We start from the raw sequence: 19,971 nt of genomic DNA, 5'->3' as shown, positions 1-19,971 counted from the left end.
CTAATATTTTGAAGAGTAGAGACGGTGTGATTAATACATGTTTTATGCTAATATTGTGAAGAGTAGAGACACTTATTAATGTTTTATGCTAATAAATATTTTAAAGAGTAGAGACACGGTGTGATTATTACTATAATTGAAAATCAATTTAGACGAAGACATACAAAGAAGTAATTATCACAATTAGCGATTTATTTTTGGCTGGTAAAAAAATCTGTTTGGCTGGTAAAAAAATCATCTACTCGCCAGTTGGCTGGTAAGCCAAAAAGTTAGTTTCCTCCCCTGTCAGCATGCAAATGCCTTCCTATTGGAGCACAGCGCTGCTGTCAGTGGTGACGTTGCGCTAGTTTACCGGAAGAGAGAGCTCTGATGGAGAGAGATTGAGATTTCTATTCTTGCGAATAGCATTGTGGACATTTTCTAATGCTCGTATAAGGAACTGTAGTCACGAGAGCTAGCAGTAACGTTAGTTATCATAACCATCGACAATCGCAGTGAGGATCTTTATTGATTAACGTTAGCTAGCTAGCTTTAACTAGAATTATAGTTTGCTAGCTATATAAGCTAACGTTAGCTGAGTTTATTCTATGCAAAATGTGCTAGCTAGCTAACGTTAATAAAGATCCTCACTGCAATTGCCGATGGTATGGTATGATAACTAACGTTACGTTAGTGCTACAGTAGCTCCTATCAGTACTGTAGTCATGCCATTGATGCCAACATTCGTTGGATGAGCTATGCTAGCTCTCGTGACTAGCCCCTTTCGTGACTGTGATGCAACCCTTGATACGTGAATGCGTATTCAACCAAGGGTTGCACATCACATCACATTTAATTTTTGTTAAACAGCCTACAATATGACATAACCTAGTTCTAGATTATGATAGGCTATATATAATCAGTCACTCATCAAAATGTTTTCTAGGTTATGGTATCTCATACTAATTAGGCCCTCTGCTATGACAAATGTATAATAATAATACAACCATACTTTTTCTACCCCTTGAATTTTTTTTAACTACAGAAGTCTGCTGCATTTGGCTCACAGAGTGACTCCCCCCACTCATAACCCTTTTACACCGGCCAGGCTCCGTGCTGGAGCCGGTTCCCGAACGTAATCTCGCACCGGCTGGCGCGTTCAGACCGGGATTAATTGGTTCAGAACGTGACAAATCGGTGCTCAGCTGGCACCGGAAAATTGTTGGTTTTTCCTCGCGAACCGTGACATCATCAGTGGGCGTGTCATATTCTAGGCTGTGAAGACGGGGAAAGTAGAGAGTCTGCATTGCACTCAACCGATTCATTCAACAGGAAGCGATTTGCGAGTACAATACACCATCCAACCAGAGTGGATAAAGAAATGCTCCAGAAATGAATATGCGTAGGGAAAGGCTTAACGAGTCAGTGCGAGAGCGCACACACAAAAGCACACACGCACACACACGCTGTATACGTTTGAAATGAATCGTTCCAGCAAAGTATGCTTCTATTATTCGAATGACTTGTTTTAATGGGTATCATATAGTAGTAAGTCCTACTGTAGAACATGACATAATAGCATGATATCTGATTTATTAATGCCAATAATGGACAATGACCGCAATTGGCAATTGAAAAGTGCAAATGATGGATTAGTCAGTAGCAATTCATGGCGGCTCGTTTAGCTCAACTGGTTAGTGCCCTGCCTGTGGACCATATGGTCCCCAGTTTGAATCTCTTGGATACTTCTTTTTTTTCTGTAACGTTAATTAATTTATCCACTCTGGTTGATAAGATAAGATATTCCTTTATTGATCCCCTTGGGGAAATTCAGGCATCATAGCAGCATGGGCGGGTACACAGGTAGTAAAAACAACACAAGCAGTGTAAACAAACTATCTAACCAACTGAAATATACAGTATTCACAGTATCACAGTATTCACATAAGGTGCAGTATGCATAAGGTGGTGTTATTGTCCTTATTTATTATTTAGCGTTACAAAAAAAAAGTAAGCAAAAGATTCGAAGGCAGGGCACTAACCAGTTGAGCTAAACGAGCCATCATGAATTGCTAGTGACTAATCCATCATTTACACTTTTCAAGTGCCAATTGCGGTCGTCGTCCATTATTGGCATTAATAAATCAGATATCATGCTATTATGTCATGTTCTACAGTAGGACTTACTACTATATGACTTACTTTGACTTAAACCCTTTTGCTCTTTGGGGAGCATATTACTACTATGATACCCATTAAAACAAGTCATTCGAATAATAGAAGCATACTTTGCTGGAACGATTCATTTCAAACGTATACAGCGTGTGTGTGCGTGTGTGCTTTTGTGTGTGCGCTCTCGCGCTGATGCTCGCTCTCCACGCATTATTTTTACCTGAGTAACGCCCCCGTTGATGACGGAGACGGTGGAATGTTGGTTCTGCTTAAATGGGTGTAAACGCGGGGTGGTTTGCCAGAGAGCACCAAGGTTCAGAGGGTTCAGAACGGAGCTGGAGCTTGAACCAGAGCCCGGGGGTAGGGGTGGGCAATATGATGATATTAAATAAATATCAGGTACAGTTCATTAACGATACACTTTTTAAACATACATTGTGATGTTTTTCACAAAATCTCACGTCAGTTTCTAAGCCGCCGCGGCTGAGATGAGACTTACTTTAGCGCAGCACTTTCCTCTCTCCCTCACACAGACACACACACTCGCCCAATTTACGTCACATACATGCTAGGCTTGGGCGGTATAATTTTTTTCATACCGTCATACGTTGCTGACATAATACCCCGGTATGAGTATTATGACGGTATGACTTTCATTTTCATCAGCGCGGGGGGGGGGGGGGGGGGAGCTAACAATATACTAGTTATCACCATACATACCGCTTATATTGAAACACGTTGACATTAGGGCCGTTCTTTCAACCTAAAAGTGCACTTTCTTCAACCTCGAACCTAAATTCCTTAGCAACCCCAAGTAAACAAATCACAGAACGATAGCCAGTTAGTTAGCCAGCGCCAGCCAGATACTAATGTTAGCTCACAATGATAGCCACGTTAGTTAGCCAGCGCCAGCCAGATACTAACGTTAGCTCACAACGATAGCCAGTTAGTTAGCCAGCGCCAGCCAGGTACCAGCGTCAGCTCACAACGATAGCCACGTTAGTTAGCCAGCGCCAGCCAGATACTAACGTTAGCTCACAACGATAGCCACGTTAGTTAGCCAGCGCCAGCCAGGTACCAATGTTAGCTCACAACGATAGCCACGTTAGTTAGCCAGTGCCAGCCAGATACTAACGTTAGCTCACAACGATAGCCACGTTAGTTAGCCAGCGCCAGCCAGGTACCAATGTTAGCTCACAACGATAGCCACGTAACCCTCTGCTGGCGCGTGCTGTGCACTACAATCAACTCTGTGTCAGTGTAATAGCAGTCTGTGACGTCACGGTATTGAGAATCATACCGGCGGAATTTCGAAATATCCTGGTATACCGTAATACCGTCATACCGCCCAAGCCTAATACATGCACATACACACACGCACGCACACACACCCAGAGAGGCGGTAACTAAGTTAGCCACTAACTAAGCTAACTAACGTTAGCCGCTAACCCTGGAAACGCTCACAGGGGAGTGATCCACGACACCAGTTCCATTAGTGGGGAAAGAGAGAGAGGGGGGGTTATATTATTGACGAGGCTTGACAACAGAGGTTTATATAATCATCATATTGGTGTGACTGTATCCATCAAAGGATTTTTAAGTGCTTTAGAGGAAATGTCAAAATATTGCAATATATATCGTGCATCGTGATGGAGCAAAAAAATATTGTGATATCATTTAGAGGCCGTATCGCCCAGCCCTATGAGGGGGGGTGTCACCGTGGTACACAGGGGGGGTTGTCTTGTCACCATAGACATATATAAAGGCTAGATGACTCACCCACGCTGCTGGCCAATGGAGACCGACGTTGCCACATGGCGGCCATCTTGCCACAGGCAGCCCGCCCACTCATAACATGAATGTCTATGGTGCATCATGTACTATTGAAATAACCATAGCTTGCAAAATTTTCAACCGATTTTCAAACGGTTTGGTTTGTTATAAACGTCAGAGATGTAGTTATACTGCATACTTATAATGGACTTTCATATGAAAATAATTTCAACATGTCCAAGCATCCTGAATCATAGCCACGTTAATAACGTTTGTAATAAACCAATTGGTTGAACATTTTGAAGTTGAAGTTCACCAGAAGAAGAGATACTTGTGAGCCTTCTTGACCAGTGCTGAGGTGTTGAGGGTTTAAGAGAGGTCCTCAGAGATGTGGACACCCAGGAATTTGAAGCTGGAGACACGCTCGATGTTGATAGACCACCTCCAACTCCTTGGTGTTGAGGGCCAGGTTGTTGGGGACATAATGTATTGCATTGCACTTCTAAACTTAATTTGGATGCCTTGTTTTAATATTTGAATGGCAAGAAAATTACATTTGGTTGAGCCCTACAATTTCGAATTGATGGATTCCAAAGAAAAATGTCAAATGTGTTCTCTTGTTTTCATCCTTTCCTCCAGGTATTCAGCCCATATCTTGACCCTGGTGGTTGTAAGCTACATTATCATGATCAAAGCTGACATCGGCAACATACACAGGTAAGCACAGACTTCTGCCTGGCCATGGAAATCTTTATCCGACAGCGGCAGTGGCTCAGGAGGTAGAGCGGTCGTCTGGTAATCAGAAGGTTCCCGGGCATCGGGGCACTGAACCCCTAACTGCTCCCGATGATTGGCACCTTGCATGGTCACCTCCTCCGTCGGTGTGTGAATGTGTGAGTGAATGGGTGAATGTGACGCATAAGCTGTAAAGCGCTTTGGAAAAAAAGCACTATATAAATGCACCATTTACCATATATCCAAACCCCTCCGGAATGGAAGACATTCAGGAGGATGGAATCATAAAAAGAGAGAATTAGCAGCAATTTTGCTTCCATTTCCAAAATAAATTTCCAATGAAATTCTGCTTCATGGGGATAATTTCATTTAATTTCAAACCTTTATTTAAACTGGAAAGACAACTGAGGGTTCCCTCATTTACAGTCACGTCGAGTGTACATACAGAGTTAAGCAAAAAGGCATAAAATCACAACAATAAGACAAGTAAGGATAACAATCAATTAAAACACATACAACTTGATTGATAAAAGTTGGAGATCAAGGTTGGGAGAATCTCAAGCTGTAAGGACTGTTGGAGTTCATTCCATGAGCGCTGCTAGAGGCATCATAGCAAAATGCAGATGTACCCTGTTCTGGGCAAACTGGACCTTAAGGACCAGCCAGTCACTAGAACAGGTTCCATAGGTCCCAAAATTCCATTCCAACAATGATGTAGTATAAGGAGGTAGCTTACCAATACGGGCCTTAAAAATGCCAGTGTTTGTTGCGCCTCTCCATCGGCGAGGACCAACCAACCTTCTCATAAAGGACACAGTGATGAGTGTCGTATCTATCATTAGTGATGAATCTGAGGGCAGAGTGATATACAGAGTCAGGGATTTAAGGGTTGCGGCCGAAAGCATGCCTATAGATTACATCACCATATGGACTGATAAGAAAACTGCTTCAACAACTCTTTTCAGCTTCTTCCCCCAGGCCATCAGAACACTGAACACTGAACTCTCCACACACAAGTACATAATGAGCACACACACACACATACACACACAACACACATGCTGCAATCGCTCACACACAAATGGTCACTTTAAAACAAAATGGAAAGGACACTTTAAAGGAACGAGAAAAATAAAGGTCACTTTAAGGAAAGAACCAATGTGGTTCTTGTATAGTATAGTTTAGATATACGTAGCGAGTATAGCATAGGGATATAGACAGTGGCGTTGCGCAATATGTCGGGGCCCCCCCGCAGGGCAGACCACTCCCCTAAATCAATAATAAAGTGAGAAAATGTTGCTCGCTCCGCGCAAGGTCCATCCCATTACAGCCGACCCTAATGTCGAGCTCACCCTCCGCCTATGCAGGCTCTGACACTACTTGCAGTTTCAGTAAATCCTCGTAATTACAATGACCCATAATCTCGTGCCATGTCTGAATGTCGTGACTGGCCGTCCCGCTACAACACACATCATTATTATCATCACACTGGACATCGCGGCCACTTAAACCATGTACTAAAAAATTTACGTATTAGATTCCAGTTCCAATGTAACCTGTAGGCTACTCGTACTGGTTATGGCGAATAAAATGTTATATTCTTCTAACCTGTCTCGGGTCTCGGCGGCTGTAGGCTACTTTTTTAAATGTTTTTTTTTTCAAGCATCTTTTGTAAACAGTATAGGGTCAGTAGGAACTGTATAATAATATAATATAATCAGGGCTTCAGCAGCGGGGGTGCTGAGATAAGTGATATAATAATAATAATAATAATAATAATAATAATAATAATAATAATAATAATAATAATAATAATAATAATAATAATAATAATAATAATAATAATAATAATAATAATAATAATAATAATAATAATAATAATAATAATAATAATAATAATAATAATAATAATAATAATAATAATAATAATAATAATAATAATAATAATAATAATAATAATAATAATAATAACAACACTCTCATTCACTAGAGGAGACCACTGCCCAACTCCGCGCTCTCACGTTCAGCTCTGCGGAGCGACACACACAATGTAACCGTTTTGATGCATACATGTAACCTGTAGTAGCATACTGGTTATGGCGAATAAAACGTTCCATTCTTCTAACCTGTCTCGGCGGCTGTAGCGTGGCTGGGGGCCTGGCTGGGCTGTCTGTCTGCCTGGACTCGGAGCTGACCGGGGGGTTGAGGTGGGGAGCTTACTGCCGATGCATCTTCAGTAACGTTAGAGTCAGTATACCTTTGCTGCCTGCTGGAACAATGATGTTCTTTTTCGTAGCTTTTCCGTCTCCTGTTTGGCTTTCGCTCTCATCTTGTTTTTCTGAGCTCCGCGTCCGCTTGGGTATTTTTACCGGCGCTTCCCGCTGTGTTTTGAACGCTGCCCAGCCTGCCAATGAACATTAGTCAGCCGGCTAGCCCTATCGCAGGTGAGCAAATAATTACAACATAGCAGGGAGGGGGGGGGCCCGCCCTCTGCGCGAGATGCATCCAGCTGCAGCCCCGCAGAACCATACTCCCACTGCCACACTGCGCCCTGTTTGTTACGAAATCTAAGAGGATAGCCTACAGTGGGGGCGGGGCCCCCTAAGCTCCGGGGCCCCCCCGCACAGCGGGGGTTGCAGGGGCCTCCGCTACGCCACTGGATATAGAGTAAAAACTGTATATAGGACCCAGTGCCTTAAATCCGTAACCAACAATCTCAGGAATTTAGCATGTCTATTTTATCATGCCCTTTTTATGTATATTTGATTACCTGTTTTTTTATGTCTATTTTGTTATTAGTATTATTGCACAATCGAAGCGGGCATGGCCACCCGCATTTCACTGTATGCCCTGGTATGTATGTGACAAATAAAACTCTTGAATCTTGAATCTTCCTACTAATCAAAGGAAAGCTGGTTCTGTTTCTGTATAGGAAGCCAATTTTCTGTCGCAACTTGGAGGCAAGGTTGTCCACATGGAATTTAAATGTAAATTTCTCTTCAGTCTAATGCAATAGACTGAAGATTACTAATCCTTCATTAACAGGTAAAACTTCTGTCCTGGTTTAGTCATATAGCTTAAAATAACTACACATTTTTTGAGAAGTACGTGTAGCGAAAATGACAAATAAATGTAAATCTTTACATTGTCATTTATCTAAACATTAGCATTGTAGGTACTAGGTAGTAATATAGGCAAGGAAGATTACTTAGTAGCAAAGTGTATGATAGTAAAAGACTGTACGAAGTACATTATTCTTTATTTAAAATATTGATTGAAGGAGTGTGTTTTTAGTCGACAGAGGAGACTTGGGCTGTTTCGGCAGTCCTGACTATGGTGGGAGTTTCCGTTGCACCATTTTGGAGCGAGGACCAAGAATAGCCGGCTTCGTTTTGATGACCCCCCAGTAGCTCTGATAGGAGGCGGTCTGAGGCAGGCGGCCAGGAGATGTAGAGCGTAGGGGTCTTGAGCAAGGGCGTAACTTTGTTGTCAGTGGTGAAGGGGACACATTTGTGGGCGTGGTCAGTGGCGGAGGGGTGCTACATATAGTTGTATGGTCTCGGGGGTGGGGGTAGGGGGGGTGAAGGGTAGATATATTTTTTTTAAATCAGTTGTGCAAGTAAATTTTGGTGAGTTGTTTCCATATACAATTCACTTATGACAAGTCGTAATGCCGCGTGAGTATCGGAACGTGCGTAGTGTGTGTGTGTGTGTGTGTGTGTGTGTGTGTGTGTGTGTGAGTGTGAGTGTGTGAGTGTGAGAGAATCTACAATGTATGCAGTATAACTGCATTCTGAAAACATGCAGGGGACATGTCCCATGTGTCTCCCCCCATAGTTACGCCCCTGGTCTTGAGGGTGTGTAGTTAGAGACCATTGACCGGAGGTAGGCGGGAGCCGTTCCCTTCGCTGCACGATATGCCAGGTCAAGAACCCCAAAGCGGATTCGTGCAGCGATGGGAAGCCAGTGCAGGTCCCTAAGAAGTGGGGTAACATGGGCTGACTTTGGCAGGTTGGAGATCAGGCGGGCCGCTGCGTTCTGTATGAGTTGAAGTGGCTTGGTGGTGGTAGTCAGTAGACCAGCTAGCAGTGCATTGCAGTAGTCAAGGTCTTTGTTGATTGCAGGGGGTGTTGAGTGACTTATTTTTTCAAGAAGGGGCGGATTCTTCCAATACTTCAGATTATTGCGTTGCTGCTATACCAGTTTGGTAGGTTGGTTGGTTGGGGGACATCTAGGTTCAGGTCAACATGATTCTGCTCTGTCCCAGAATCTAGGATTTGCTGTCTTGTCTGTCTGTACAGTAGGTTTGTTGACAAGTTGATGACATCACCTCACAGCCATGTGTTTCCAACGTTGTGGTGTAGCAACACTGTTGTCTCCACTTCAAACTAGTCAGACAAGCTTAGAAAGGAAACTCGCTGTGTGTCTGTGTGTGTACGTTTTTTCTGTGAGGATGAAATCCCCACCCCACAACCCCCCCCCCCCACACACACCCACACCCCACAACCCCCACACACACACACAACCCCCCCACACATACAACCCCCCCCCCCCCCCCCCACATACACACACAACCCCCTCCCCACACACACACCCACAGGACTTGGAATTAAGGGCATCTATCCACCATGTTATGGTGATGATAACTATCGTGCCTGGGCTGGATGGTCCCAGGATGGTGAAAAAGCCCTTGGACAAACCCCTGCCCTAACACAAACACACACCCGATGCACTCACACACACACAAACACACACCGACACACTCACACACACAAACACACACAGACACACACAAACCTGACACACTCACACACACAAACCTGACACACACACACACACACACACACACACACACACACACACACACACACACCACACACACACACACACACACACACACACACACACACACACACACACACACACACACACACACACCATAGGTTAATAAGTGTCAAGGGGGAGGAGTGTACTGAGAAACCCTCCTTGACAACATGAAACTCCAGCAAAATATGAATGGCAGCCAGACATGCGAGCTAGACCAGTCTAATTATGTGTCATCAATGCTGCTCCCTGTATCCAGGGTTCGAATTATCACCTGAGAGCTATGGGGGCCCCCTGAATTTTTTTTTTTACTATTTTTTTTCCTGGAATTGTGGCTGTTTTCGAAGTCATATTTAGAGGAATATCTCATTAGGATTAGTCTAATACTAAGTAATAATGACATCACACAACATTCTAATCATTAGACTATTGTGTGATGTCATTATTCAGGCTCATTCTTAACCATCAATATTTGTTCATTTTCTTACTCACCTCTGATATATAATGCCATATTTACTTATTTGCATTTTGCATCTGATAAAATACAACAATTTAATTTGAAAAATGAGACCAAATGTATGAACTTGAATTAACATTTATTTGTCTCTGCACTTATAAATCAAAAACTAACAAAATAATCTAATGGAAAATAAATAGTTGTATGGCACAACAGCAGCATTTATCAGGATACAGTAAGTAACATTATCATCTGATAATAAAATGAACATAAAATAAATACTTGTATAAATCAAAATAAATAATGTTATAAACAAATGTGCACAGGTAATCAAGAACTGTATGAAAAATAGTAGCAGCATCTTCTTAGAACAACAAGAAGAAAAGTAACTACTGCAGCATGTCACCGACATGCAGACTGGAAGAGCCGGGATTCAAACCACTGACCTCTTTTATCCAAAGCGAGTAGTGACGACTATATTCTCTTCCTCAACTTCTTGCTCTGAGAGCTAGTCACAGTCCCTCCCATTCATCCACTGCTCTGCCAAATGGGCTCCAAATGATTTATTTAACAATATCTTGGCGTTTTTACATGGAAGGCAGCCAATGCATCCCTCCTTGGCAAATAACCAGCCATATTTATTTTTCCAAAAGTTCCACCGACTCGGACCCCAGCATTGTGGTGGTTGAGTAGCAGCACAGTCCAGGTCTAGTGGTGGAGACTCGGGTCTGGCAGTGGCAACCGGCGCGGTAACAATAACAGGTGCACTGCGCACAGGAGCAGCAGAGCTAACACTAGTACTAGCACTAGCAGTGTCAACTTCAGTGACAGTAGCGCTGCTACACTAACAGCGTCAGTGTTTGGCCTTTTTATAAAACCAAAGCTGTCCAGCTTTGTACAGCCTTGCGGCGGGTTGAGCCTTTTTTCTTTCTTTTTTTTGGCGTACTGTTTAGTGTTTATGTTTTCAGTTGCAGGACACGGAGCCTGCCTGCCTGCCTGCTTGCTGCTTCTTCTTCTTCTTCACTAGGTTGCAGTAGCGTTAAACTTATGGGCGACGCTCATGGGCGACGCATAGCGGCTTGGAGGTGAAATGCAGCCTATTCCACAACATTAATTACTTGGTTCTTTTAAAAACTGAAAAGAAAAATATGATCTATTAACAATTTATTTAGGTAACATAAATAATACTAATTCGTAAAAAAAAAAAAAAAAAAAAAAAAATTATATAAATTTTTTGAGAGACCCCCACAGGGGGTCTTGACTATGGGGGCTCAGACTATAGCTATGGGGGCTGAGCCCCCATTGGCCCCCTCATAATTCGAACACTGCCTGTATCCATAGACTCGGACTGGATACATGTGTTGTTTTGAGATTCCAAAGATTTGTGCATCTATTATTGTTTGTGTTCAATAATAATAATAATAATAATATCTTGGATAGCACCTTTCAGGAGACCCAAGGCGCTTAACAGTAGGGGGCAGCTAAGGGAAGGGATCAGGGGAACAGCGTAACAACAAAGTAAAAAAGAAAAGATGGAAATCAGGCAGTCATTTATAAATTTGGTGAAGTGGTGAGTTTTTAGTTGGGATTTAAAAGAGTGCAGGGATGTAGCACTACGGATGTTTGGAGGGAGGGAGTTCCAGAGGGTGGGTGCGGCAACAGAGAAGGCTCTGGGACCGACAGTGCGCAGGTTGTTGGTGGGGATGGAGAGGAAACCGGAGCCTCTGGGGCGGGATCTTGTAGGGATGGAGGAGGTCAGCTAGGTACCGGGGGACAAGGGAGTGAAGGGATTTGTAGGTGATGAGGAGGATCTTAAAATTGATGCAGGACTTGACTGGAAGCCAATGGAGGTGGATGAGGGTGGGGGTGATGTGGTGCCAGGACTTGGTGCGGGTGAGAACCCTAGCAGCAGAATTTTGGACATATTGTAGCCTGTTCAGGGCATTGCTGGGTAGCCCTACGAGAACCGAGTTGTGTAGTCGAGACGGGTGGTGACAAAGGCGTGAATAAGAGTCTCTGCTACAGAGTCAGGGAGAGATGGCCGGAGTCAGGAAATGTTCCTGAGATTGAAAAAAGCTGATTTAGTTACTGATTTTATATGGGAATGAAAGGAGAGGGTGGAGTCCAGTATGACACCCAGGTTGCGGTCTTCTGGGGAAGGGTGGATTGAGCAGATCGCCAACCTTCCGGAGCAGTGACTGCTTGGCCACAACCATGAGCTCTGTCTTCTTGCTATTTAGCTTCAGGAAATTGGATGACATCCAGGCCTTGATGTCAAGGAGGCAGTTGACGAGGTGCTGTGGGGGGAGAGGAGTGGAGGGTGAGGTGCTGATGTAGAGCTGAGTGTCATCAGCGTAAGAGTGGAAATTGAGACCGTGTTTCTGGATGATGTAACCAAGGGGGAGCATGTAGATTGTGAAGAGGAGTGGACCAAGAACGGAACCCTGAGGCACACCTTGGTTGACTGGGGCAGGGGTGGAGGTGGAGATACCGATGGAGATGGATTGTTTTCTGTCGGTGAGGTAGGACTCGAACCAGGTGAGAGCAATCCCAGTAACACCCAGGTGGTCAGAGAGGCGGTTGAGGAGAATGGAGTGGGAGACTGTGTCAAAAGTCACAGACAGATCCAGGAGGATGAGGAGGCTGATGTGACCAGAATCGGTGGCAATGAGGAGGTCGTTGGTGACCTTGGTGAGGGCAGTCTCGTGCTGTGGTGTTTCCTGAAGCCAGATTGAACGGGTTCATAGAGCTCATGGTTGGACAGGTGTTGATGCAATTGGGCAGCCACTGCTCTTTCCAGGATCTCCAGGATGCTGTTTTGAGGCTAGAGCAGGGGTCTCAAACTCAATTTACCTGGGGGCCGCTGGAGGTAGAGTCTGGGTGAGGCTGGGCCGCATCAAATATTCCACAAAAAAAGAGTTTCAAGTATTCCAAAAAAAAGTACAACTGATCCAATCTTCTCAATCTTTAGCAATAACATTTCAGAACATGAACAGTTCTTCAGAACATGAACGGTTCTTCAGAACATAGGCTTCTCAGTGGTGTCAGTGGACTCATCCACAGCTATGGAAATGCACTGTGCATTTTTTTTTTATTCTATCACAAAGCTGTTTAATCAAATCACCAGCCAGTATTTCAGTTATTCTGGTTGCTGTGCGATCTGAGGGGGATTTGCGTTTGTTTGCCTTCAAACATGGTCTCCATCACTTCAGTCATACATTATTTTATTATGTATGCATCAGAGAGAGAGAATGGCTTCTTGCCACTGAGTGAGGACTTGGTATCGGCGAGTACACGTCAATTCTAGCCTCCGATCCCATGACGTCATTTATCTCCTGCGGAGAGTGAGGATTATAAAATGAACGTGTTTTAAAGTGTGATGCTGTTTGTCATTTTAACAGCAGATACACTTTCTTAAATTTCATTGTCCCCGACAGAGCGTGTGACGGGGAGCTCGGACGGGATGTGTTTTGCTTGGTGTTATGATAGCATTAGCTGAAAAGCTAGCTAGTTGGAACAACATCCGCTTTAACGTTACATCAAATCAGATGATGGCCTGTCCTTTCTCCAGGACCTGACACTGTCCGTCTATCAACAATAATGCACCCACGGTGCATCGTATTTAAGTCAAGTAGCTACTGACTAGTGTTAGCTGACTAACGTTATTAAATGTCAATGTGAAAACCTTGCGGGGAAGACGAGCTAGGTCAGCTAGCTTAGCTTGACAACGGTACCGTGGCTAAAGTTGGTGCTATTCATAATCCAGCAATAATGCCTGCAGACCTGCAAGCAAAGTACAGCAAGTTCCAAGTGCCAAAGGATAAGAGTCTGAGGCGGAGTCTCAAAAGAGAATGTTGAATATTTATTTTGCATCGAAAATCACAACATTCGAACGTCACTACTAGCCAGAGCCTCTGCTACTAACAGACTGGGTAGCGAGTGCAACACCGTCTAATGTCCGTGCGGATCATTGGAGTAGGGTATATCTGCAGTGCCGCAGCCCCATAAAACGTCCAACTCTCGCGCAACGACTCGGCAAACAGTTGCGCGCGGGCCGCATTAACACTAAACTTTGATGTCAAGTAGGGGGCCGCAAAATATCATCCCGCGGGCCGCAAATGGCCCGCGGGCCGCGAGTTTGAGACCCCTGGGCTAGAGGGTACCCTGCCCAATTCCAGGGAGGAATTAATTATTCCCACGATGGTAGGGCACACGGCAGGTAGGCCGGCTTTGACCAGGACTGTGGGTAAGGGGTCAAGGGAGCAGGTGGAGGCCTTGGCCTTGGTGACCAGCTTAGCCACCTGGAGAGGGAGCACTGAGGCTGATTAAGAGCAGGGGGGGGTGTAGTGCCCACCACCCCCACCCCACCACACACTGGATTGTCTCAATAAAGAACCTTCTCTCCTGGGCGGCTACGTGGCGTAGTGGGCAAGGCGCTCGCCACGAATGCTGGAGACGCTGGGCTCGCCTGTTCGAGCCCAGCTCTCCACATTGCTTTCAGTTTAGCTGGTCGTTCATACTAAGCCCACAGCCGGCTTGTGGGAGGCAAGAAACAGCGTTCGTGACAGGGGAGGGTTGAATTGGAAGATACGAAATTGGGATGGGAGAAAATATAGAAAATGGGAGAAAAAGTGGATAAAAAAAAAGAACCTTCTCTCCTGTGTCTCCTCTACTCTGTCTCCCTCTCAGCCTTCCTACTGTCTCGATAAAGAACCTTCTCTCCTGTGTCTCCTCTACTCTGTCTCCCTCTCAGCCTTCCTACTGTCTCGATAAAGAACCTTCTCTCCTGTGTCTCCTCTACTCTGTCTCCCTCTCAGCCTTCCTACTGTCTTGATAAAGAACCTTCTCTCCTGTCTCCTCTACTCTGTCTCCCTCTCAGCCTACCTACTGTCTTGATAAAGAACCTTCTCTCCTGTGTCTCCTCTACTCTGTCTCCCTCTCAGCCTTCCTACTGTCTCGATAAAGAACCTTCTCTCCTGTGTCTCCTCTACTCTGTCTCCCTCTCAGCCTTCCTACTGTCTCAATAAAGAACCTTATCTCCTGTGTCTCCCTCTCAGCCTTCCTACTGTCTCGATAAAGAACCTTCTCTCCTGCGTCTCCTCTACTCTGTCTCCCTCTCAGCCTTCCTACTGTCTCAATAAAGAACCTTCTCTCCTGTGTCTCCTCTACTCTGTCTCCCTCTCAGCCTTCCTACTGTCTCAATAAAGAACCTTATCTCCTGTGTCTCCCTCTCAGCCTTCCTACTGTCTCGATAAAGAACCTTCTCTCCTGCGTCTCCTCTACTCTGTCTCCCTCTCAGCCTTCCTACTGTCTCAATAAAGAACCTTCTCTCCTGTGTCTCCTCTACTCTGTCTCCCTCTCAGCCTTCCTACTGTCTCGATAAAGAACCTTCTCTCCTGTGTCTCCTCTACTCTGTCTCCCTCTCAGCCTTCCTATAAAGAACCTTCTCTCCTGTGTCTCCTCTACTCTGTCTCCCTCTCAGCCTTCCTACTGTCTCGATAAAGAACCTTCTCTCCTGTGTCTCCTCTACTCTGTCTCCCTCTCATCCTTCCTATAAAGAACCTTCTCTCCTGTGTCTCCTCTACTCTGTCTCCCTCTCAGCCTTCCTACTGTCTCGATAAAGAACCTTCTCTCCTGTGTCTCCTCTACTCTGTCTCCCTCTCAGCCGTCCTACTGTCTCAATAAAGAACCTTCTCTCCTGTGTCTCCTCTACTCTGTCTCCCTCTCAGCCGTCCTACTGTCTCAATAAAGGAAAACATTATTAGGGGAGTGGACTGACTCTTCTGCTTTCCTCTTTACTTTACTTTTGATCTTGTCACGTATGAACCCAACAGGGGTATGGGTTCCGATCCCATACATGCTGCTTTAACTGATTCAGTTCTTTTCTTTGCTCTCCCACATAGGTATTCTATGGTGACGGCCATGGGCTACCTGACCATTTGTCAAGTTAGTAGAGTCTTCATCTTCAACTATGGAATACTGTCCACAGACTTCTCTGGGTAAGGACCTGTGAGTGTGGTGCGCTGGTGGAGAGGGTGTTGCAATCACTCCTCTCCGTGTGTGTGTGTGTGTCTGTCTCTGTCTGTATGTGTGTCTGTCTGTCTGTCTGTGTGTGTGTCTGTCTCTGTCTGTCTGTGTGTGTGTGTCTGTGTCTGTCTGTGTGTGTGTGTGTCTCTGTCTGTGTGTGTCTGTCTCTGTGTGTGTGTGTGTGTGTCTGTCTGCATGTGTGTGTCTGTCTCTGTCTCTGTCTGTCTGTGTGTCTGTCTCTGTCTGTGTGTGTGTGTGTGTCTCTGTCTGTCTGTGTGTGTGTGTGTGTGTGTCTCTGTCTGTGTGGCTGTCTCTGTCTGTGTGTGTGTGTGTCTGTCTCTGTCTGTATGTGTGTGTGTCTGTCTGTCTGTGTGTGTGTCTGTCTCTGTCTGTCTGTGTGTGTGTGTCTGTGTCTGTCTGTCTGTGTGTGTGTGTGTGTGTGTCTCTGTCTGTGCGTGTGTGTGTCTGTCTCTGTGTGTGTGTGTGTGCGTGTGTGTGTGTGTGTGTGTCTGTCTGCATGTGTGTGTCTGTCTCTGTCTCTGTCTGTCTGTGTGTCTGTCTCTGTCCGTGTGTGTGTGTGTGTGTCTCTGTCTGTCTGTGCGTGTGTGTGTGTGTCTGTCTCTGTCTGTGTGTGTGTGTGTCTCTGTGTGTGTCTGTCTCTGTCTGTGTGTGTGTGTGTGTGTGTGTGTGTGTGTGTCTGTCTGTCTGTCTGTCTGTCTGTCTGTCTGTCTGTCTGTCTGTCTGTCTGTCTGTCTGTCTGTCTGTCTGTCTGTCTGTCTGTCTGTCTGTCTGTCTGTCTGTGTGTGTGTGTGTGTGTGTGTGTGTGTGTGTCTCTGTCTGTCTGTGCGTGTGTGTGTGTCTGTCTCTGTCTGTGTGTGTGTGTGTGTGTGTGTGTCTGTCTCTGTCTGTGTGTGTGTTTGTGTGTGTCTCTGTCTCTGTCTGTCTGTGTGTCTGTCTGTGTGTCTGTCTCTGTCTGTGTCTGTGTGTGTGTGTCTGTCTCTGTCTGTGTGTGTGTGTGTGTGTGTCTCTGTGTGTGTCTGTCTCTGTCTGTGTGTGTGTGTGTGTCTGTCTGTGTGTGTGTCTGTCTGTATGTCTGTCTGTCTGTCCGTTTGTCTGTCTGTGTGTCTCTGTCTGTGTGTGTGTGTGTGTGTGTCTGTCTGTGTGTGTGTCTGTCTGTCTGTCTGTCTGTCTGTCTGTCTGTCTGTCTGTCTGTCTGTCTGTCTGTCTGTCTGTCTCTGTCTGTGTGTGTGTGTGTGTGTGTGTTTCTCTGTCTGTGTGTGTGTCTGTCTGTCTGTCTGTGTGTGTGATGTGTGTGTGTCTGTCTCTGTCCCTGTCTGTCTGTCTGTGTGTCCGCATAAGCAATAACTCCTACAGTTCTGATCCGATTTGGATGAAACTTTGCACATTATGTTTCCATTGAAACCAATAAAGCTGATGTTACCCAGATAGGGGGACTTGCAGGCTTTGCCCGTTCAAAAAAAAATAGGTCCTCCTGGAGGCCTGCTATGTTTTTTTCCCCCTCAGACTTGTGAAAAGGAACTAGAATCATAGCTGTGCATATACGCTCATTATACCACGGCTATGAACCAATCAGATTGCTTGATTTGAGCTACCCATTTTATAAAATGGTTTAAAGATCCTTTTGTTACGGTTGTTTTATTATTGTATAAATGTATGTGTGTATTTTCTCTGCTCTCCTGTGTCCGAGTGCTTCAGTGTGTGTGTGTTTAGGAATGTTGTGATTAACCGGTTTCCAAAACATAAACATTCTAGAAGCTATTCATTGAAGATAATATAGCTCAGGTATTCAGCCCTGCAATCCACATTGCCCTGAAAACTTGTTTTCTCTTTGTCAACGCTTTGTTTATGTGCGAGTGCCATTGCTACTACAAGAGCATTTGTTTATTTGTTTACAGAGAGACATCCCAGCCTTATATCCACCAAAGATACACCTTAAAGGGGACATGTACTATAAATGTCATTTTTCAGTCTCTAGCATTGTATTATAGTAATAGGAGTTAGTATCAATGTGTTTTAGTGTCTAAATACCATATTGGCGGATTGCTCTGATTCAGCTCAGATAATTTCCTGCTCCAGTAAATTAGTCCATCCTGATTTGAAGGCCTGAGTCACGTCATTCAGGCTCTGGGTAGAAGACAGTGATGTGATTGGCTCTGTGGTTGTAGCTAATGCCCGCCCACAATCTACATAGACTAGACAGCGAGTGGAAAACCACTTCCCTACTCTGGAGGGAGAGAGAGAGAGAGAGATAGAGAGGGAGAGAGAGAGGGAGAGAGAGGGAGAGACAGAGAGAGAGAGAGAGAGAGAGAGAGAGAGAGAGAGAGAGAGAGAGAGAGAGAGGGAGACAGAGAGAGAGAGGGAGGGAGCACTTGGGGGGGGGGGGGGGGGACCTGCCGCGCCACATGGGAGAGGGGAGGAAGGGAGCCCCCCCCCCCCACAAGCTGCCGCAGGGAGAGAAAAAACTAAAGGAAGAGACGGCCTGTCTTTTTTCTCTCTCTCTCTCTCTCTCTCTCTCTCTCTCGCACCCCCCCCCCTCTCTCTCTCTCTCTCTCTCTCTCTCTATCTCTCTCTGTCTACCAGTCGCAGACTGTGTGGACTGACTGTCACTCAAAGTGCTTATGGGCGGAGCCAGGCCATAACAGCCTGAAATCTTGAAGCTGGAAAATGATGGTTTTGAGTACTTGATTAGAAATATAAAACAATGCATTTAAAAAAAAAAAAAACCTTACAGATGTCTTCAATAGAAATAGTAATAGGAATTGTGTAAAGTTGCCCAAATAGTGCTAGGAATAGCAGTACATGTCCCCTTTAAATCGTCAGTGTGGGAGCATTTTGGATATTGTTAAAGACGGATATCCATTTTGCAAAACATGCCGAAAATAAAATGTCAGAAAGTTACATGAATGTTAGTACATACATAAACAAAATAATTAACCTTCTTACTGTCTTTTACTGTCATGCACTTTGCCACAAAATTATCTACGTTCCCTATATTACTACCTACTATACTAATATGTCTCTACTACTATGCGCTCAAGACTGCAGCACCCAAGTTTGACACTGCTTGATGAACATTGTTACTCAGCTGCCAGAGTTGTACCCTTCCTGCTGACCTGTCGTACAGAACTTGTAAGTCGCTTTGGATAAAAGCGTTCAGCTAAATGACTAAATGTAAATGTAGAGCACTAGACAAGACGTGGGAAAGGAAATAAAATATCTCCAAGAAGGTACGCGACCACATTTTCAAGTATTAGCAGCTGTCCGAAAAAAATCAAACATCTTCACGTTCAGGGTTCATGATGAATCTGCTGGGTGAGAAGATGTCTTCCAAACACTGAACCCTCTCTATGGAACACTGGCTTGTGGAGACGTGGCACAGTGGGAGGAGAAGGTATTTGAATGGTCTTGTAGTAGGAGTGAAGAAAAGATCACGCGGGCAGATCACCCGGTGAATCTTGAACATGAGGACACACATTTGCAAGATATTGATATAAAAAACTATTAGAAGATGCAGTTTCTCGGCGCGGCTGGGTAGCGTAGAGGTCTAAGCACTCGCCTACCACCGCAGAGACTCCAGCTGTTAGCGGTACCTCCGGCTTGGTCAGTCGTCCCTACGAACACAATTGTCAGTGTTTGCGGCGGGGACGCTGGTGGTGTGGTATGAGTCCTACTGGTTGGTCGGGGCGCCTGTTCAGCAGGGAGGGGATCTGGGGGAGATAGCGTGAACCTCCACACGTTACGATCTCCCAGTGAAAATCCTCGCTGTCAGGTGAAAAGAAGCGGCTCCATGTGGTAGTCTACACCCTCCCCAGACTGAAAATAGGGCAGCGTGTGGTAGTCTACCCCCTCCCCAGACCGACAGTAGGGCAGCATGTGGTAGTCTACACCCTCCCCAGACCGACAGTAGGGCAGCATGTGGTACTCTACGCCCTCCCCAGACCGACAGTAGGGCAGCATGTGATAGTCTACACCCTCCCCAGACC

General features: G+C 45.2%; 1 protein-coding gene across 1 annotated transcript in view; it reads left to right on the top strand.

Annotated features, from left to right (window-relative positions):
- Positions 1 to 19,971, top strand: part of mboat1 (membrane bound O-acyltransferase domain containing 1) — a gene marked incomplete at its 3' end in the record, with an annotated part of 85,443 nt that overhangs the window by 11,585 nt on the left and 53,887 nt on the right. Inside the window, exons 3-4 of the mRNA XM_084335947.1 lie at positions 4,564 to 4,641; positions 15,844 to 15,939. Of these exons, the coding sequence (XP_084192073.1) occupies positions 4,564 to 4,641; positions 15,844 to 15,939 (174 nt within the window). The remainder of the gene's footprint in view (positions 1 to 4,563; positions 4,642 to 15,843; positions 15,940 to 19,971) is intronic.

Source organism: Notolepis coatsorum (assembly GCF_963971535.1).
Source record: "Notolepis coatsorum genome assembly, chromosome: 19".
Taxonomy (NCBI): domain Eukaryota; kingdom Metazoa; phylum Chordata; class Actinopteri; order Aulopiformes; family Paralepididae; genus Notolepis; species Notolepis coatsorum.
Note: the sequence above shows the minus strand (reverse complement) of the source record. Positions and strands in the feature narration are given on the sequence as shown.